Source organism: Malaya genurostris, chromosome 2 (assembly GCF_030247185.1).
Source record: "Malaya genurostris strain Urasoe2022 chromosome 2, Malgen_1.1, whole genome shotgun sequence".
Lineage (NCBI taxonomy): Eukaryota > Metazoa > Arthropoda > Insecta > Diptera > Culicidae > Malaya > Malaya genurostris.
The window spans coordinates 76,747,310-76,769,840 of record NC_080571.1 but is presented as its reverse complement, the minus strand read 5'-3'; the positions used below and the strand labels follow the sequence as shown (position 1 = coordinate 76,769,840).

The window sequence follows — 22,531 nt, the reverse complement described above, 5'->3', positions numbered from 1 at the left end:
GTTAGAATCATTTCGGAAGACTATGTTACATACAAAAGCCGTAAATTTGAATGGAAAACACATAGGAATATTGTACCAAAAGTCATCTCATGTTATATTGTCGATTACTAAACTTCAACGAATTGTGATAGGATCGAGTATAATACCTTTATTTCGGCTCTAAGAAGCAATATCGTAAAAAATAGTTCGGGCATTGTGCAATACTGCTATCGTAGCGAGTAGCGACACGGAAACTGAAGGGGATTGTACCTATTTTCATCTCACTCTTACTTTAGTAGTTCATGACGTAACGTCTAACCAAGTTCCCCCTCCCTCCCTGATCATAATTTTTCACAATATTGTTTAAACAAAACCGTATCACTTTCAAAGGGGGTAAATTTCAAAAAGGCGCCCCATGATAAAGTAAAATAATTTCAGGTCAAAATTGAGCATCACCTTTGAAGAAAACTTGTAGTAAGTTGCAACTGTTCCAAAAAACAATGTTTGTCAGAATATTTCGCCTGTGGTTTCGACAAGAAAGCGAAACAACCTCTCAGGAAAAACCAACATTCTAGAAACTTCGCAACATTACTACAGTAATTATGTGATGTTTATCAAAATCGCTATTCTGTTGACCTAGCCTTATCAATCCCCCTTCTGTGATCCCTTCATCAAACATATTATGACTAGGTTTTGCCACATCATCCTTATTTAGAAGCAGACAATTCACACAAAAGCGAAGCTCAGCCAGCAGACTGATACTATAGTCCTGCGGTAAACAGCAACTAACGACCGTAAACATCACGTTTCTTTTGTTGGGCAGTGACTTTTCGATATGATTTCGATTCGAATTTCACACGTTTTTCTTTTCGCTAATCTAATCATGAGATGTCTCAAGCTACCGTAGTTTAAGGATATTAGTTCTTGTTCAATCGTTAAACGAATTGGTTTGCTTTAGTAAATTGTGTTTGATAGAAACCAAACTTAGTCTAACCGTGGTTTGCAAAATGGCTAAACTCTTAGCCACCATAAAGGCTATTATTACCCGGATCATTTTCAGTACCCATGGTTTTATTGCCATTTGGCAAGTGACACAAAACACCAAGGATCCGCTATACTGGTGCCTTTGCGCTCCAATCGGAGTGTTGTTCGTGGAGGGCATTTTCACACTAGCCATTAAGAAGAATCAAGAATGGCGTTGGTAGGTATTTCAGTGAAAAGTGTTACGCAACATAACACGAGGGGTTCTCGATAAGTTTTAATATTTGTTTCTCCAAAATAAATTTGTTGATTTTAAAAGTATTCTCCATGAATGTTGATGCACTTGTACATGCAATCGAAATAATTCCACAATAACTTTTCCCACTCCGAAGAAAATTTCTACAAAACATGCGTTTTAAACGCATCTTCAGGTGCCAAAAAACGTTGCCCACGCTGTTTATTTTTGTAGTGTGGATATAGGCTATATGCCGGATACATCAGTTCGATATTTTAATTAAAAAATTCGTATGTATGACTCAATGTGTGAAAACTCACATTGCCATGATGGAGTATCATTCTTCGTTGGCGAAAGACTCGAATGACACATGAAAGCCTGAAAGCAAAAATCGAATAAGAGCAATTTGATTTAGAAAACCCGTTCAAGTATTTTTGTATGCTAAAACCGGATAAAAACCACGAGACCTTCTTTTGAATAAAAATTTGTGATAATTGGTTCTGCCATCTCTGAGAAAATTAAGTGCACACAAATGTTACATACTTATGTACATGCACACACATGCAGATTGCAAAATGAGATAGTGTTCCTCAGAGGCAAGGCTGCTAACTTTCTCAAACTCAGGAAGTGCTTAAGCTCTGTCTCAGAAGACAACTCTGTTTGTCGAGTATCGTACATTTACTCTTTGTATGGCAGAAAGGTTTCTATTGTTATTTTGTTTTTTCATGAATACGTTTATTTCATAGGCAATATACATAAGTTTTTCTTCGCCCTGGCATCCACAATACATAGTACTTTAAACCTAGAACATTTCGAATATCATATTGGTATGTTGGTATTCATTAGTTAATATAAACACTGTTTTTATCAAGCGAGTTGCTATTATAAATTACATTAAATAAAATACATTTATTTTGTACATGATCTTATAACTATTTCAGGTTTGTTTGTATCAGTTCATCACTTTTATTCAATATCCTATAGTTGGCTATTGGTTAAACTCATGGAAGAGAAAACAGACTGACATAGAATAAAATTTAAATTCAATGGGCTTAATGAAATGATAAAGAAGTTTCATGTAAGGAAGGTCACGACAAGCCAGAATGTCACGAGCTGGGACATTGGATAGTCTACTTTGCATACGCAAGGAATTTATTAGTTGAGATCTGACATCGCGATACTCCACGCATGTCCAAACGGCATGATCAATATCGCGATAACCTTCTCCACAAGCACAATGATTAGTCTCGGAAAGTCCAATTCGACGGAGATGTGCATCTAACGTGAGTCTGGACATCACACGAATGAAGTCCCTACTCACATCCAGTCCTCTGAATCATGCCTTTGTCGATATTTTAGGAATAATTGAGTGCATCCACCGACCAGTGCCTGAACGAATGAAGTCCCTACTCACATCCAGTCCTCTGAATCATGCCTTTGTCGATATTTTAGGAATAATTGAGTGCATCCACCGACCAGTGCCTGAACGACATATTGAATAATAATTATCAATTCACAATAGTTTGGGTTCCGGCTCATTGCTCCATTCCAGGCAATGAAAGAGCCGATAGTTTAGCCAAACGTGGTGCTATTGAGGGTGAAATTTATTAGAGACCGATTGCTTTCAACGAATTCTATAGCGTGTTCCGCTAAAAAACACTTGCCAGCTGGCAGATTCTTCACCAAGTTGAATTTAATTCTGTCCAACCCAGGAGGGTTATTGTTACAAGACATGAGTGCTATGCAAAATTCCATAATTGAAAAGGACTATCAATGGAGCCATTATTTGGAGAAGACACCCTAACAATGCTATGCGTAGGAGTCTGGACAAACTTTTCTCGCAAAATCAAATATCCATCGATTCGAGTATTCCTCACTCTCATAACTTCTATTGTAATTACCACTAGCGTGTTCTTACATTGTGGGCATGTATTCACAATCCATATCAAGTCGTCGATATTTTTTCTTGTCTATCGTTCACTCGTTAATGAGATCCTTGTTCGTATCCCAAGTAAAGTTTTTAATTTTATCAAATACTTGAAGCAATCTTTAGTGTTACATCATAAATCTAAAAAAAAATTTACACTTCAACTAAATTCAAGTATGCCTAAATTTCTTTGGTGATGACAGAATATTACATCTGTTACCAGGTTAATATAAATTTTGTGTCTGTTTGGATTTCAACTTCAACTAATTTTGCAACGAAGCTGAAGATATGATTCTTCTTTAAATGCTTTGAATTGTGAATGTATAGCTGTTGCGAAGCTCCTTAAATGTCCATGTATAGCAGAGTGCCAATAAAAAAGGGTTATCTTCAATTTCGTAAAGCCGTAGTGCTCGAATGAATAAACTCCTCAAAAAAGTCCCTATGCAAAATTTGAACTATTTAGCACAAAACAAAAAAAAACAAGTCGTTCTGCATCCCCGAAAGGATGCTGAGCAATCTATAGCTACCAAAATGCACATTCAATGAAACCCTTAGCCCCCGAGAGGATTTAGAGATTTTACAACCGCGACACACTCAGGCATTAAGGGCTGAGGCCAGTAGGTCGTGTAAAACCACGTGGCTCGCTGTGCGTATTACATTTCTCTCCATGCTCTTCCGCAAATGTGCAAAATGACTCTAGATGTTTTGATATTTTCGGTTACAAGTTTGACTACATCCCATAAAATCCAAGAAAGTTGCCGCTTGTTTGGCAGCCTTTTTGAGCCGATTTTATTTCTCTCTCATGTTTCGTTACGTTACCAGGGAACTAAAATGGCGCCGCCATAGAAATCGACTTACTTTCACAAAAATAACATTCACTTCATTTTCATCGCGACAACATATATGTTTTTATGCACTAATCGCATCTAAATTAAATTATCTAGACATGGTCAGGATAGATTTTTGATCCACGCTTTTGAAGGCGAGATATTCAATGAACAAGTTGAAAGTTGCCGTTTTCAGCTATGCAATTATTCCTTCAGAAAAAAGACTTTCCCGACCGCTAAAGTCAAACAATCATTCTGAAATTTTAACAGAATAATCTAAACTAAGACTTTTCTAAGAGATTGTCAGTTGGGTTTTTTTGATATTCGTCACCTTTTCTGAGAATATCAGATTTGAAGCGTTAAAATAGCCCTATAAAACCCCCTAAAAGACACTGGCCTCAGCCCTTAAGGTAGACAGTGCTGGAGCATAGTTACACTTATCTTCGCTTAGATATTAGTTAAGAAAAAAATTATTCATTTATGAAAAATGGTAAAATTTTAAATTATTAGATTCATTAGTGGGAAGTTATTCCAATGAATAAATAAGATAGGGAAAAGTCTGTGTAAAATGTAAAATGTTGTTTAAAAGGGGGGGGGGGGGGGTTTAATCCCGAATCCCCCCCTCCCTCCCTTGCGGACGGGTCGGTGTCCCACCAAACAAGTAAGTTGTGTGGCATCCTGCGAACTTATTTCCAACCAAGAGTTGATCCACTGGCTTCCTGTTCCATGTCGTAAAAGGTCACTAAAGCGGGAGCTCCCAAGAACCGATGACTGAAGGGCTGCAGGAGCTTAAACAATGCAGTCGTAAACGGAACATTAGCGGGCTTTGCGGAGCTAGGAACTCCTCTTGTCACAGTTGAAATGACTAATTAAAGGCAGGCAGAAAGTATGTCTATTATTCGACATATTAGCCACCAGTGCTGGTGATTGTCGATAATTTGGCTGAAAGCGGCTAGATATTTCTCTAAATTGTATACAACTTTTTCAATCTGGTAGGTGATGCTACAAGAGCTCGCTGCCTCTCAATGCATGAACCGTGCGAGAATTCTTCTACATTTCTTCGCTCCACCTCATACTCTGAGTATTTCGCAGCCCTTAACAAAAAAAACAGCCTTTTGCTGAGGACTATACAGTGCTATCGTTTGACATTAGCGAGATGATCGTGCGAAGCCTCAATAAGTCAAAATATATTACTTGGTAATTTTGTAATTTTTGGTTTTGGCTATTTCCAATTAGCAGATTACCCATTAGCTGAAAATTTTAATGATTCACATATGTATGTGCATGTCGATGTGAAACCACCATAACAAACTGGTGACCAGAATTAGAACATGTTCGATGCACGCTACTATAACTATAACTATAACTATAACTTGGTGCTGTTCTGGAACTGAATTGTGTACACTACTGTCCAGGGAGGCGGAATTGGAAAACGCAAACGCGTGGTTTGAAAAGAAAAAAACAGGTTCGAGTTCTGTCTGTGTACGATTTTTTTTCCAAAACATATTTTCTGTGATTCTTTAATCAATTGTTCTTTACTGTGCTGTAAATAACTGAAAAATTATTAGTAAGAACAAAGTCAACCAACTCAAACAAAACAATGCACATACCCCACGCATAGTTAACCTACTGGTAATCAGATTCTTGATTAGATATAATCCCAAGAAAAAAGTGAATAATACACAGTACTATGTTATGATAGAGACACATGAAAGAATTTTTCGCATTGCTGAATATTTTAACAATAATTACATCCGGGCGAGAGGTGAATGAGAAGTGGTAAATCTGCTTCATGAACTCGAAAGGCGAAACATATTATAGATTCGAAAAGGAAATGGTACTAAAATGGGAAAAATTGTAGATTCCAGTGGACAATAATATGTAACTTGCTTTTTATAATAAGAACCTCAGGTTTTGAAAAATAAAAAAGTTATTATTGTTATTATTATTATTATTATTATTATTATTATTATTATTATTATTATTATTATTATTATTATTATTATTATTATTATTATTATTATTATTATTATTATTATTATTATTATTATTATTATTATTATTATTATTATTATTATTATTATTATTATTATTATTATTTTAATTATTATTATTATTGTCTTTTTTATCCATTTGTTCGTTTGCCGGATGTAAAAAAGTTTTTGGAAATAAGATAATTAGAAGAATTTTGGAGAATATTAGAAGATGAAGCAATTGTAGAAGCTAGCTTTTGTCCTAACTGTAATAAAAAATACATAGTTTTCATCATTCGAAAACAGGTTCTGCCCGTCGGTCTTCATCTATTTGTCAACCATTGTCCCAGCGATTTGGTTGCTCGAGTTGGATAAACTGGAGAAGCGAACGATGTATCAGGACCAGATTCTAAATGAAACAATTAACTTTGCGGCAACCGTCGGTAAAGATTTGAAAGATCTGAACAAAATGCTGGGTGTGAAAATTCAGATACCGGAAATTCACCTGAGTGCTGATACGTGGGTCACGTTGATCGAACAGTTTCTGATGCTGGTGCTGATAATTGGTCGCTGGATGTTACCGAAGGGAGACCTAACCAGAGATCAGCTTAGCCAGTTGTTGCTAGTCTACATCGGAACCGCAGCCGACATAATCGAATTTTTCGATTCATTTAAGGACAGTAAAATTGCTAACGAACCGGTCCTGGTGCTGCTAACCTTGAGCATTTGGTCATGGAGTTTGCTGCAGTTTACGATTGTCCTATCGGCTACCCGTGCTCGAAAACCACGTGGCGGTGGAAGCAGCGCCCACCAGGAAGAGGACACCAACTGCTGTAACGTTTCGTGCTGCAACATCGATGTTTGGGGAATCGCACTGAACATTTTACTACAAGATGCCCCCTTTCTCACCTTCCGCTTGCTGATTATCATTCATTACAGAATCATCACCTACATGAACATATTTTTCACATGTAAGTACTTTGACTTGCAATCAGTCACTTGAAACAACATTCACATGGAATTACTTCCAATCTTGGAACGTGCCATCTTCATTAATAATGCCGTAAATCGACACCTGCCACCTGACGGCTGTAGGCTGGAAATCGATTTCTTTGCTTGACCATTTCTGTACCCATGTCAGGGATCACCCAAAATTAGGAAGTCAATTTATTTTCCGAACCAAATTGATGGCTTTTCTTCTTTTCGTCCAACACCCGCAGGTAAGAATACATTAGTAATTCTATTACAACTTTATCGTCTGTATGTGGTGCACTCGGAGAACCGGAAGGCGGCCGCAAAACTTCTAAGGAAAAGGGACAAGCCCAGCTCAAAGCCGCGCAAGATGACCAATCGAAGGTAATTCCAGGGGTAAATTGATCCTTTTGTGTGTTGGTATGATGAAAATAAATCGGATGACTAGATAAAATACGAAAACGCTCTAGTTTGCGGATGCTGCTTTCGAGAACTCACCGTCGGGCCTGTAATGGCATGGCATCCCATGGGCAGACAAGGAAATGGTTGATTAAACATGAAACAGTCATTTCACCCTTCGGATAATTTTTACCGTTTTTTGTAGGAATTGTTTGCTCTTTGATTACTGATTCAATTAAATGTATTTTTAGAAACGGGTGTGACAGGCCTTAAATTTCCAATTTTCACTTTGCTAGGTAGCGAGTATCAAAGGAACGGAATTATTTCCATACAGAAGCACGGTTACAATTGGAAACAAGGGAGCAAACGTTTCCGCCCACGCCCATGGTCGATGGCCAATGATTTTCCTAGAAATAGCAATAAAAATTATTCGAGCCCCTTCCTGTTTGAGTTTCGTTAAAAGCTAGGCACACATTTCTGGTCGTTGATTTATAATGTTGCTGAACTCGAAAATAAACTGAACGAGCAAAATCAAATATAATAATGCAAAAGTGTGTTCCAGCCTCGAATTCCAAGCACTCGATGGCAAAAAGTGTAGGAATGTCCAAGTAAAATTAGTAATTCTATACCAGAGTTGAGAGTCTACAAACTTTGTTCTTCATGATGGTCCAGTCATTTTGGAAGGTGTGAAGGGTTAGCTTAAAGCTCATATTCCTCCTATGTTAAGTTTTCGCTAGACAATCAAATGCCCATTATGAGGAACACCCTCAAACCGTCACTTTTACCTGATGTTTGACAGTGCACTGAAAAAAGTTGGTACTGTTTCTCAACCGAGCACATTTGAGCCAATTTGTTCTAATACAAACTTTTTCAAAAATTCTGTGTAAAGCATACAAAAAAAATTCGCTAAAAATCACCACTGCGTACAATTTTTCATGCATGTATAAATTGATTACATACAAGCTCGAACACAAGAGCCCATAAGCGATTGCTGGGCTATCCAAAGCTACTTTGTAGACGAATTTGCTTCTTAGTGATTACTTTACCAAACTACCGGTTGATTTCATACAAACTTTTTCATTTACGATTCTAGCTTGCATATAATCATCAAATCCGTTCTGAAAGTACCCCAGTTGTAAGAGTTGGATTTCGAAACGATCCCAAACGTAATTTTCCGCCTCCTACTCATCAAATCCGTTCCGAGAATACTCATATTGTAAGAGTTTTCAAGGAATATCGATAAACTGGAAGTCGCCGTATTGGATTTCGGAAGGAATTCAAAAATCATTTTCTAGTATCTAATCATCAAATCCGCTCCAAAAATATCGATATTGCAAGGATTTGCAAGGAATATCAATAAACCGGAAGTCGTCATCTTGGATTTCAAAAATACTTCAAACACCGTTTTCCGATATCTACTTTGAAACCCGTTCCAAAAATATCTATAATGTAAAGGTTTTAATGGAGTATCAATGAGCCGGAAATCGTTTTCATTTTATGCGAAACATCTTTTTACGAAGTACACAGATAAAAATATTTACATCTATTTTCATGCACATATTTGGAGCAGGGAATTGAATATAAAGTTACTTTTCAGGTCTATATTTTCAATGTTTTTCAATATACAGTAAAAACAAAACTAAGCGTTTATTGAAATATGCTGTGATACTCATTGAAAAATCAAGGCATTTTAATTTAATTATACATCGATGATGGTTTTCAATCATTTTTTTTTCAACTGATGTCTATTTGTAGGTGTAGGTTCGTAAAAACCTTTTACGTTATTTGGAATTTGGTACGTAAAAAAGAGGAACTTAAAAGGAAATAACGTTAAAAAAGTGTACGTGTTTGAGTGTTTGAGTGCATGTTAAAGAATATAATAATTTTTAAAGCTCTGAGACTCATTTAGAATACATTCAAAAGCATCGAATTTCAATTTACCGTAATACAAAACGTCACAGGGAACAGTGGCGAACGTCACAATGGAAATGTCAAATCGATTTGTCTCTTCATTTCTTTGCAATCATGGTCTTTTCATTGATCATTTTTGTTCATAGCGCGTTCCCAAATTCAAAAAAACTCCTTCTTAATACATTTGAATAGTCTTTGAAGTCGTTTTAAAATTTAGGATCCTGGCCACATTCGGGTTATCGATAATCTTTAGATAAGTGATTAAAAAGTAAGTACACTAAGGTCCTTTTTTATGCGGTCTTGTTTTAATGCGGTTATTTTATGCGACTTTTTATGCGAATTTCCAGAGTTATGCGGTTTTTTATGCAAAGTTTTAGAGTTATGCGGTTTTTTATGCAAAGTTTCAGAGTTATGCGAATTTTTTATGCGGTACGTAAACTCGCATAAAAAAAGATTTCAGTGTACTGCAAATCGATCTTTGATTCCACTTCAAATTTTACCATGTCGAATTTCGATGTATCAATATTTTTTGAAAACTGTCGTGTTTGAAAACAACGTTTTTTTTACACTTTTTTGAAATGTAACTGATTATGACTCTGGTGGTCCCAATATATCAATAATACTCGGAAAACCTTCGTTAGAGCGGATGTGGCATGCACACTTCAAAAAAACCCTGTGATATTACATTTATAAGATACACATGAATGAAGCGTCGAAGTTTACGAAAATTAACGGACAAAAAAAATATTGTGTGCTTGGAAAATTTCTTGAAACAAAAAAAAAATACTAGCAAACCGCTGCGACTGGTACCGAGAATCACTGGATCACGAAATACGTCCGTTAATCGACTGAGCCACAGAAGCACACATCTGTAAACTACAGTCTTAACCTAGGTCAGGACCAGACAACTGGCTTCTTTTTCCAGCAAAGCCAGTAGAGATAATTATTCATTCTGAAAAGCTTCTCCCCTTAAAACATTTCGATTATTTATCCTTTGAAAACACTTAGACAAATGTTATATCAGTCAAAAATATAGCTCTTAATTGATTCTGATCAGATGCTTGTTTTAAAGAAGACGTTTAGTTGAAACAGTTAATTAAATTTTTTTCTAAACACTTATTTTTGAATAATTAATTTTTACAGCTCTATCAAGTAAAGTATCCAACATATTCAATTTGTGAAAAATACTAACAAACAGAAGTACAAGTACAATCAACATAATGGCCCTTATTATCGGTATCACTTAACAGTGGAAATCAAGTGAAGTGAATGCTGGTCCTTATTAAATAAGTCGTTTCAGAGAAAAAAAGTAATTACTTGGATGAGTTTGATGTTATTATAAATATCTCGTCACCAACATTTTGTTGAAAAAAAAGATATTTTTTCACTGTGCGTGATCCTGGTAATAGATAAAATTAAGTGAAGTGATATGTAAGTGACGTGAAAGTGAAAGTGAGAACGGTAATAAGGGCCAATCAATATTCTCATTCATATCAAACTTCGTGATTTCAGGGTTTCTCTTTATATCATCCAGTGATTTTTAAATGTACTACATCCAAACCTCCGTTTACGTAAACTTTTTTACGTTACCTCTTTCTACGATACTGACAACACTTTTTCTACCACCCTGTAATATTATTTCAACAAATTGTACTTGTTTTGTCAAGTTCAACCAATCACGAGGTGGTCCGAAACTGGCTCTCGAAGTGGATTAACAATTGTCAGGTCCTGTCCTGGGTCTTAACCAGGGCTTGCAAATTGAAGCAACGAATATGAACAAAAGGGTTTCACCATCTGTGCCATTCACACACATTCGTCTGTCAGGTAGAAATCACAGCGCAACCCAAGCAAGGAGAGCTGCTTCGTTCGTTCATTATGTCCGCTTGCTGAGACCTATGCTTCATGAGGTTAGCATTTGATGAATGGTTCTCATATTGTAGATGCCTATGAGGAAACTAGATTCATAACTTTTAGTTCCGATGAATATTAATTTAAAGAACTTTATGAATATTTATATTAATTTAAAGAAATTTAAAGCTTTTAGTGTTTCTAGGATATATACACAGTGTAAACTGCCAAGAAATAAATCGTACTGAAAATGGGCTCATATGCCAAATTTCTGCAATAAAATGTTTAAAGTATGTTTGAAATATGATCAAATTTGGTCTTGAAATGCGAACATTATGTTAAAAATGATTTCTGTAAACCTACACTTTAAAAATAAATCGTAAATATTGCCTATATGACTTTGCTTCGCGTCTTGTAGCACGCCGTGAGGCAAGGTCTTCTTTCTCGTACAATACTAACGAGAGCGAACCCTTCATTTCATTACATTGTCATGGATTGCTTAGTTCATGTGTTAACTGAGACTGAGAGCACAGACCATTTACTTGGCAAGGGGAATTGGTCTGCTCAGTAGCATATACTCTCACGCATCCATTTTCTCTCTACTATAGGTCTCTCATTCAACTATGTCAAGCAAAGTGTTCACAGTAGATGTTTTTTGTTGCTTCGTTCGTTTGAGGATTCACAATACAAGCCCTGGTCTTAACCAGTAAAATTCATGCTAATCCAACAATTCGTCATTACAAATTTTCCGTCGTTCGACAAATTAGGCTTTTAAGGCTGTGAACCATTTCGCGGTTAATTTTAACTTTTGGTTAAAATCTGACACTTGAGTGGTTATTTTGTGTCGAGTAGTTAAATTTAATTAAAACTGCGGTGTTCTATCCGGTGACGGATAGAAAGACGGATTTATTTTTCACTGGAAATAATTTTGACTAAAGAATTGATATTAGATTTTTTTTGCAAGATTTTTTTCAGTTTCGGAAAAGAAACATCAACAACATCAAAATAACCAGTCAAGTGTCAAATTTCAATCAAAAGTTTAAATTAACCACGAAATGGTTCACAGCCTAAGAAATGTGCGCACACCTAGAAAAAATCGTGTTAATTTATATCAAAACAGGATCACAACCACTTCAAACATCGTTTTCCGATATCTAATCATCAAACCCGTTCCGAAAATACCCATGTTGTGAGTTTTTAAAAATATCAATAAACCGGTCGCCATCTTGGATTTTGGAACCGACTCTAAACATCATTTTCTTGCCCCCACTTATCACAATCTTATCGAAAAGGTCCATATGTTTGAGGGTTCACACATTCATTAAATTTTTTACGAAATAAATTTCAAATAACGTAAACTTTTTTACAAACCAAATCCGGAAGACAAGCTCGAGCAAAGCGTAACCCAATAAAAAATGTTTCTTTTCATTTCTTTTATATGTTGGCATCAGGCGCGTATACAGGGGGGTGTTTTAGGGGTTCAAACCCCCTCCGAAACTCAAAAAAGTATGATATTATGTAAACTCTTTTTTTCAAATAAGTAAAAAATAAAATGAATAATTTTCAACAAACGACTCCACAATAAAAAAATTTCAAATAATTATATAAAAAGTTCCATTTGTATGGAAATTGATCAACATGTTCTGAAACACCCCCCGAAATTTTTTTCTGGGTACGCGCCTGGTTGGCATGAATCCTTTGAATCTTAAACATTTTAGAGAAACATCTATTGGAATCTCGAAACTTCGGTGCTCCCTCCGGATATTATTGGAAACTTGCAACAACACGGCAAAAGCGACTGATGGCTCTACTAAATTTGATCCGGACAATAAATTCCGGCTCCAAAGTTAGGGGTAGAATTTGAATAAAAAAAATCGTTCGAATGCCAATGGCAATTAAACCAATTTTCTCGAGTTTATAAAGATCAACATAATATTCTACATCCCATGCCGTCATCTGGCTCAGTTCATTAGGTTCACATCAGCCTGTCGTTTCATTATTACTCAAATAGCAGTACCTTCCTTTCAATTAGTTAGTTACGGTATTTTCCCTCGGTTGTTACTTTCAATGCCAATTAAATTTCCATCTTGGCAGGAAAGTGGCCGACTTGGACGAAGATGAGATCCCCGAGATGCGGAAGCACAAACAACATCGCAAGCCGACGAGGTAGGTTTAATTTCAATTGAATGAGAGTTTATCCTCTTTTGTTGTTGTTGTTGTAGTGTCGTAGAGTATGTGGCTCTTCAATTTGTGTGAATGTCCTTCATTGTGCATTTCAGTGTCATGTCGAAAGATGGGAAATGAAAGATATTTTAGACATTGCCTGTTTGAGGAGATTGAGTAAAGCGGATTGATTCTTTTCGTCAAATATCCTACAACAAAACAAAATATTGATTATGTTTTACTTTAGATCGTTCAGCCCGTTTTCCACTGTTGCTTAATTCAATGCTTTTTCTTTCTCTAACACCTTTGGAATGCCCGGTTTTACGATGGCAATTTTCTGGGTACCTTCCCGTTTCACCATCACGAGAAGTTCGGCTTCGAAGACGCGCAAAGACACTGGATATTCAACGGCCAGCAGTCAAACAGCGAACGAACAACAGAGGAAAAAGACACGCGGTGGAGGAAAGGAGACATCCGTTACAAAAAGAGGCCGTAATGAGGATGGATCTCAGATGACCATTAAACATGACGGCTGTAGGAAAGGAAAATCGAAAAGATTGCCGGCTTCCAACACCGATCCAGACGATGTAACCGATAACGACGGGCAGAATGTGACCGGAAACAAGCAGAAATCGGATCGATACGGGAAGGTTCATTCGGGAGCGACGAGTAACAGGTAAGACCAGGCTTCCCAGCAGTACTGCTTTTCAATGACATCCGCCACGAGATAGCATGAACTGTCTGAGTGCAAAGTCGAAAGCCCAGTCTACAATATGTGTGAAGCATATGCCGAACTGTAATGGCAACAGCGCTCGCATGCCTAAATGAATGCTGTCACTGAGACAGTTTCTACTCACCAGTTTGATGAGAGTATTCTATCCGGAGAGTAGTCAAACCGAACGGGCTGTTTGTATCCTGTTTCTTTCTGTTCGCTCATTCGCATAAAATGTTACGGGGACAGCCTTAGAAAATCGAAGACATCCTTTGATTTTTAGGGAATTACTGTTACGAAGGGCTGTCGCAAGCCGGCTGTCTCATCAATGTCTCTTGAAGCAATAAACCGGCTGTTTCTGGAGACGAGCTGTGGTTCATAGTGCGCTCGCACTATTTCGGTTGCCTCAATGAAACGGTACTAGTACATACGATTGCGTTGTTGGGATTACCTTTGCAGGAAATTTTAGGGTTTCATTACATTACCATTGTGAAATAAAGAAATTGTTTTAGATTTATATATACTGTCGGCGAAGGCAATGAATTTTAATAACTAACGAATATTAAAAGATAAACACAGAGTTTTGTGTAACGGCTCATATATCTGAATTACTGAAGTATTCATCCTTAGTGCTTACTTCTTATTCCTAAAGAAACAGATACACTAGCATTCATTGATAATACTTCGAAAATATCTTATGCACCCTTATTCTGAATAACGACGTTTTGATTTTTCTGTTTCTCCTAGGATAACTAAACCAATGAATTTTTTAGGATCGGAAATGACAGTCACAATATTATTATTATTATTATTATTATTATTATTATTATTATTAATATTATTATTATTATTATTATTATTATTATTATTATTATTATTATTATTATTATTATTATTATTATTATTATTATTATTATTATTATTATTATTATTATTATTATTATTATTATTATTATTATTATTATTATTATTAACGAATGATTTCGTTGGTCCTGAACCAGCTTTACCACTTTCAACTAGTTGGATAAAGCACAAGATTCGTTCTTGGGCTGCATCCAAACATGCCAGCTACTGGCGCAGCTTGCAAACTTGCGCTCAGACAAAAGCATTTCTACCAGATTTAAATCTGAAAATGTCAAAGTGTCTACTGTATTTTTCCAAGCATCATTGCAGTATTCTGGCCAGAGCTCTGACTGGACATTGCAAACTCAATTATCACATAGCTACTATTCAACGTGCTGAGTATTATTATTATTATTATTATTATTATTATTATTATTATTATTATTATTATTATTATTATTACTATTATTATTACTATTATTATTATTATTATTATTATTATTATTATTATTATTATTATTACTATTATTATTATTATTATTATCATTATTATTATTATTATTATTATTATTATTATTATTATTATTATTATTATTACTATACAAATAGCTTTCAAACTTAATTGTGGTCGTTCACCGGGGAATCACACCTAAATTTTTCAATATATCATTTTTCATTTTTTTTAACATAATTTCTTTTCAGAAAGAAAACTGCTAAATATATGCAATGAACTCGGCTCTCAGAATGTTTCACTATTCATTTACAATATTTAAAGTTCCAAACGTTTAATTTTTTTAAATGCGGACACAAGCTACTTAGACAATTAGACGGTAGAAAATTTTCGACATTCTTAGATTTGTAACTGCGGAAGTCGGATCCGAATTAAATTCAATAGGTGCAGTCATGCCTGAGAAATTGAGTGACGTTGTTTGACACATACAATACACATACATACACACGGAGGAATTGCTTAGCTTATCTTAGTCGAATGTCAACTTTCACTAGTCGGATTTTCAAGTAATTTCAAAACCTTTTTTTATGACAAAATCAAAATCTATGTATAGAGACACTATGAAATTTTTATAATTCCAATGACAGATATAAGATTCTTCAAAACCAAATTGAGCTTGAATTCATGTTTAGGTAGTTTTTGTTACTTACCATTTTTGGAAATATAAGTGTATTTTATAGGTAATCGTACTCCCCAAATTTCCCAACCAGAACCGGCAATGAAATTCAATACGATGAATCTATAGTGATTTTGAAACCGTAAATGATAAGATTTTAGCTCTAAATTAATGAAAATAATTTTTTATTCATTTTTTCCCATCGATTTGTAGTCTTTCCAATTGTACATGTGTGGAATAATATGATGGAGTAGGTCATGGTTTAATTTTACTATTAAAATGTTCGACAGGTTTTGTACGGACAATTTTGTCCAAGCTGACGACAATACTAACGCCAGAGCGCTAAACGCTCTTTCAACAGAAACTTGCGTTGCAGGCACAGTCATGAGGGTTAAAGCAACTTCCGAAATTTCTGGATGGGAGTCTTTTCGATTTTCCCAATGCTTCCAAACGTCGAACATGTGACAGTTTCAACGTGTGTAAAAGTCGCGAACTTCTGGTAGCTATGACCAAAATAATATAATAGTTAATATGCCGTTTCTAGAGATAAGATAATTCAATGCATAACAGGAAGAAAATGAATTCCAGATTATCAGCACATATGTATTTTGGAATATATTCCAAGTTAATAGAAACACTATACTGTTCATATATAGAAGATAACTTGATATGTCTGGAAAGCTTGAGACCATATTACTCAAGAAAGACATTATTAAATAACTTGGTGAACTAAAACTTTTTTTTTAAATAAACCGAAATAAACATTCGAATCTGTTACGGGCAACCATGCTGCATTCCACACTTGGAAACATGTTTTTTGGAAGAACCGGAATTTTTCATTCAGTTTTTGCATTCAAAGCTTTGTTGTACGGTACCTGCAAATAAGTTCCTAAATGATTTTTGCATTGCTAATTCCGACTCCAAATTTTGCACTCAAGGTTTTTATTCGATTGGTGGTTCAATGTACATATAACGAACTTAACGAGCCAGATTTTGTATGTTTCAGTTCTGACTTGGAAAGATTCTTAGTGTCCGTAGTATTGCAGCACTGACCATGCAATAGTCCCGTAGACGTACAAGTCGACTGCAAAGTTGAATGCTATTCAGAATCACGCTAACTAGTATCGAATACAGAATCTTCAATTTGAATATATCTTTTGCTACAAACATTCATTCACCGTTTACATCTAAAATCTGATTCAATTGACTTATACACTTTTGTATAAGAAACGATCGCGCCTTTGATATCCTGAAGGAAGAGATAAAGAGGATGGAAATAATGCTCCACGCACTTCAGTACGCGCCTACACTATGAATGCTACAGCCGACAAACCGAACGTAAACTGCCTGAAACGAGCACGCCGAACTCAGATCTTTAATTATGAATATAATTTCTTGAAAACAAACTTTTCTTTCTATAGAATTCCATTGATCGATCGATTCATAGAAGATCGACCAAAATATAAAAATTAACTATTCATTAAAACCAAAGTCCGTTCTTCAATCCGTTTCGTATATTATTAATTATCAATTATATTGTTATCAATGCCCTACCAACGGTGATTGCTATGCGCAATGATCAACCGCTGCGCAAAGCAATCACCAAAGGCAAAACTAAAACCCACATGCTTGCCTCGAATCTTCATAGCAAACCAAGAGCAACAAATTTGAACCGCACCGGCTACTGTCGCAGACCTGGTCAAGGGAGAGTAATATTTTGCTCTCGACAGAAACAACGCAGTGACTGATACCCGAAGTTTACTGTCGCAATAGCGAGAACTTCATGCTTCTTCGGCTGTCCTGGACCATGACAAAATGTCTTGAGATGGAATGAACTGTCGAACGAAGTGAATGACGGCAACGTTGGCTGTACAGAACTATTTGTCTAAGGGCTGTCGTGATGAAACCTATCACAAGGCTGTCATGGAAAGAGTGGCAAGACAGCCTCAATAATAATGTCGCGCGGCGGTACATTTGGGAAGCCTGGGTAAGACATTAGCTGAGCTAATTTTTGACTGATCAATATGGAAGAAGCTGGAATGCTAGGCTTGGAAACTATTTTCTTTATCGTCGTAAGTTTGTATTCTGATCCATCCGTCTCTTTATCCGACTACCAAGCGTATCCACATTCCCTATGGAACAATGGAGCCAATTGGACACCGTCCTGTTTTTCTCACTAGTGTAGTAGATTACCCAATCCCCTTTTTCTCATTTGTTCCCAGGAAAGAGCACCATCGGAATGGCGACAGTCACCGCAATGGCAGAAGTCGAAAGCCGGTTAAGTGTTTCGATTACAGTGGAAGTGATGATGATTATAATGAAGACGTTGAAGCGCCCCCCGAAGCAACAGCAAAAGGGCAGAGCCGTAACGATGGAAACGACACTAGTGAGGTCGAAACAGTACACGAGAAAAGTGTCATCCGGTCGAAAAAAGCACCACCACCGGAATCATCGAGTCGGAAGATGTTACGAGTGGATCCCTCGTCTGGTTCTTCCGAGTGAACATTGAAATGGCACGGCATCAAAGTTTTCTTCTTGAGATGCTGCTGGTTAGAAGCTGCTTTCTTTGGAGGGATTTTCGTTTTTTTTTCTTTCTTTTTCTGGGAAGAATAACCGTACGGTCTGGCATGGGAACAGAAACAGCTCTTCGCTGCGGTGAAAACGATGACGACAGTAGTGCCGCTGCTTATGCCCTTTGCAATTTGTGACAATAACGACAGCTTGAGCACTCGGATTAACGGGAGCCGGTGTCCTTTTCCACGTCGACAATGTGAAAAACGCTTATGGCCCCTTGTCTTGTTAGGAGACACTTTTTTTTCGGGCAATTGAGAGTTATTTCGAGTGCTAGAGCAAGTATGTGAACAGGTTTTGTAGGCATAGTAGGAGTGGATTTCATACATTGTTGAAATTTCGAAGCTTGGTTAAATAAACTGTAGAGTGTAATGAAAACTTTGCTCTTTTACTTTTGATATGGAACACATCTGTGTTTTCTAAATAGGTTCAAGGTAGTAAACGTATAGAAAATGGACGAGGTTCCGAATTCAATCAAATTTGTTACGATTAGTAATATATATTTCGTAGAGCATTAGTAATGGTCTTATGTACAAATGATTGTTTCTCCGATGACACGAGTCTGGCACTCAGAAAAAAAAATCGAAATAAGTATTCACCATCAGTTACCTTAATTTTAAGCGATCCCTTATCAACATTCCTAATACCAAGGGAGTAAAAAAGCTAGTTTTTGATCGATTTCAAAAGTTTTATCACCATTAGAAAGGTGAATTAATTGGGAACTAATTATGGAAAACAGAGTTGTTTATCCAAAGTAATTAGAAAACGTGCAAATCAAAATCATTAGAAAAAAGTTGGCACGCTTACATTGACTGATCACATTTCAGTTTTATTTAGTAGTCCGATTTTCCAAATTGTGTTATCATTTGATGGATGAATTTTTCATAAAACAAACACAAGTCATCTCGCTCTATACCTATTTGCCGCTCAAGCACGGTAATGATAAACGCGTGTGCACGGATTGTATGAGAACGCAGGTTCAAGTCCAACCTCAGAATCATCTTTTCTGTGAGTTTCTCATTCACTTGACTTCATCAATATATGTTTCCACTTATCCATTGCAAAAACTGAACTTATTTTCTGTCGACTGTACTTCAAACCAACAAAATAAAATAAATCAATAAATCACCGATAAAAGTTCTTATTATAAACGTAATCAAAAGTCCGAGCATGAGTGACAGAAAACTTCATATTTGTGGCATACCTTTGAGGGGCGGGTAGGGTCTAACACTTTTGAAAAATCATTTATTATTTTCTTTATATTGTCTTATAGTAAAACATTTCAAGAATATTCTGTAAAATTTTCAAGCCTATTGGAACGAAACTTTGGAAGTTATGGACCTTTATCTATGGCTATCTCATTCTGCGAAGAAGCAAGAGCTCATCGCACAGGCCCAAGATTTCTACTTCGATTGACTTCAAAACTTGACACAATATTCTTGAAATGTTTCATTATAATAAATTATAAAAGAAAACCCTGTTTTAATCCACCTAGTGGTGTAATGATGCCTTTCTCATATCAATCATACTATCATATATAATACTGTGGTATTCTTCAAAATTATTTTTCTTCGATTCTTAAAAGAATAACCGAAATAGATTTGTTTGACCGTCTACTGATAAAACTCTCAATTGGAAAAGATTTGAGGTCGATTTAGAAAACTTTTTACAGTTTTTCGCTCTTTTCAGTGATGGTATAGAATTTTTAACACACTTTACCCTATATTTCCGGATCCTGATGAAATTCAGGGATTACGCATGGGACCACAGGACCTTTCATTTGAACCTAAGCTTGTGAAAATCGGTCGCGCCATCTATGAGAAAAATTAGAACACAAATTTTCTTTTTTTGCACATTTTACCCCATAACTCCCGAACCGGAATTTTGTATGGGACCTAAAGACCTTTTATTTGAATCTAAGTTTGTGAAAATCGATTCAGCCATCTCTGAGAAAAGTTAGTGCACTTATTTTCACAATTTTTTGCACATTTTACCCCATAATTCCGGAACCGGAAGTCGGATCCAAATAATATTCAGGAATTTTGTATGGGACCACAAGACCTTTCATTTGAATCTAAGTTTGTGAAAATCGGTTCATCCATCTCCGAGAAAAGTTAGTGCAAAAAAACGTTACACACACATACACACAGACAGACATTTTGCGTACTCGACGAACTGAGTCGAATGGTATGTGACACTCGACCCTCCGGGCCTCGGTTCAAAAGTCGGTTTTCACAGTGATCGCATAACCTTTCTATATGAGAAAGGCAAAAATATGATTTTTTGAAAATTTTAGACCATTTGGACTTACTGGAGTAATTAATTGTTACCAATAATTTTATAGACAAAAAACTTTAAACGCATTTTTCTCGGAAGCAGGTTTTGAAAGTCCGTGTCCATCGTCATACAAAAACTACTGCACCAATTTTTTTCAATTTTTGCACACATTTTCTACATATATAAAACCAGACCCTAAAGTTTGGGTCGTCAAATGGTTAGTCCACACAAGTTCCTATATCATGCCTCCCCGAGCGTCTATGATGAAATTTGGTCAATAGAACGGCGTCTACTGGGTGCTATCGCCTTCTGCGTTAGTAGCAGAATGAGAGGGTGCGAAATGGGTTGTAGTTTGAAGCTCATCCTAAAGTGCAATATTTATGGTAGTATATTGCCACATGTGGTGCTGTTGTTTGTTGCATTATTTGTTATATATTGAATTGAATTATATTAACAGTTCGGCTGAAAAGTTCGTATCGTTTAATAGAAACACACATTTTTTTGCCAAAATTCGTTTTTATTATTCAACATAATTGCCATCAGAGGCGATACAGCGATTATAGCGATCTTCCAACTTTTCGATACCATTTTTGTAGTACGATTTATCCTTTGCCTCAAAATAGGCCTCAGTTTCAGCGATTACCTCTTCATTGCTTCTAAATTTTTTACCAGCGAGCATTCTCTTGAGGTCTGAGAACAGGAAAAAGTCACTGGGGACCAAATCTGGAGAATACAGTGGATGAGGGAGCAATTCGAAGCCCAATTCGTTCAATTTTCAGCATGGTTTTTTGTTGTTGTTTTCGATCGATTGTGAGCTCACGCGGCACCCATTTTGCACAAAGCTTTCTCATATCCAAATATTCGTGAATAATATGTCCAACACGTTCCTTTGATATCTTTAGGGTGTCAGCTATCACGATCAAGTTCACTTTACGGTCATTGAAAATCATTTTGTGGATTTTTTCACGTTTTCATCGGTAACAGCCTCTTTTGGACGTCCACTGCGTTCATCGTCTTCGGTGCTCATATGACCAGTACGAAATTTTGCAAACCACTTACGAATTGTTGCTTCGCCCGGTGCAGAGTCTGGATAACACTCATCAAGCCATTTTTTAGTATCATTTTTCATCAAAAAGTAGTGTTTCATCAACACACGGAATTCCTTTTTTTTCATTTTTTTCACAATAACAAAAGTAGCTTCACTCAAAATGCAATATCTCACAAACTAATAATCAGACAGCTGTCAAATTTATACACGTATCTTTTGAAGGTTGGTACTAACTGAAAATGGAATGGATTTAATTCTAGTGGCGCCCTCTCATAGAAACGATACGAACTTTTCAGCCGATCTGTTACATTGTATTATATATTGTTATTATTATTATTATTATTATTATTATTATTATTATTATTATTATTATTATTATTATTATTATTATTATTATTATTATTATTATTATTACTTTTATTATAATTATTATTATGATTAACAAAGAAATATTATGCTTCCTGCAGTACTGCGACGAAAGAAGAGCATAACTTACACTGCGACATCAACTGTTATACATTATATCATAGCATATTATTTCATATAGTATCTTCTGTTATGTTATATTTTGTTGTATGGTACTATACTGCATTGCATTATATCATATTATATTGTATTATATTATATTATAAGTATATGTATTGTGTTATATTGTATTAAGTTATAGTATATTGTTAGAATATATTGTGTAATGTTACATCATATTGTGTTTTATTATGTTATATTTTATTACATTGC

The 22,531-nt window shown here is 35.8% G+C and overlaps 1 protein-coding gene across 1 annotated transcript; it reads left to right on the top strand.

Annotated features, from left to right (window-relative positions):
- The first annotated feature begins 986 nt into the window (after window positions 1–986).
- LOC131428665 (transmembrane protein 26) lies at window positions 987–18,399 on the top strand. Its single transcript, XM_058592710.1, has 6 exons — window positions 987–1,180; window positions 6,229–6,893; window positions 7,143–7,278; window positions 13,147–13,218; window positions 13,586–13,891; window positions 18,120–18,399. The coding sequence occupies exons 1-6, from the start codon at window positions 987–989 to the stop codon at window positions 18,397–18,399; spliced, it is 1,653 nt and encodes a 550-aa protein (XP_058448693.1).
- Window positions 18,400–22,531: the final 4,132 nt, after the last annotated feature.

Excerpts from the sequence above, each read along its gene's own strand:
- LOC131428665 (XM_058592710.1), top strand. The coding sequence starts at position 987 with ATGGCTAAACTCTTAGCCACCATAAAGGCTATTATTACCCGGATCATT. Across the intron at positions 6,894-7,142 it reads CATGAACATATTTTTCACAT|GTAAGAATACATTAGTAATT; the intron begins GTAAGTACTTTG and ends CAACACCCGCAG. Across the intron at positions 13,219-13,585 it reads CAACATCGCAAGCCGACGAG|TTCGGCTTCGAAGACGCGCA; the intron begins GTAGGTTTAATT and ends CATCACGAGAAG.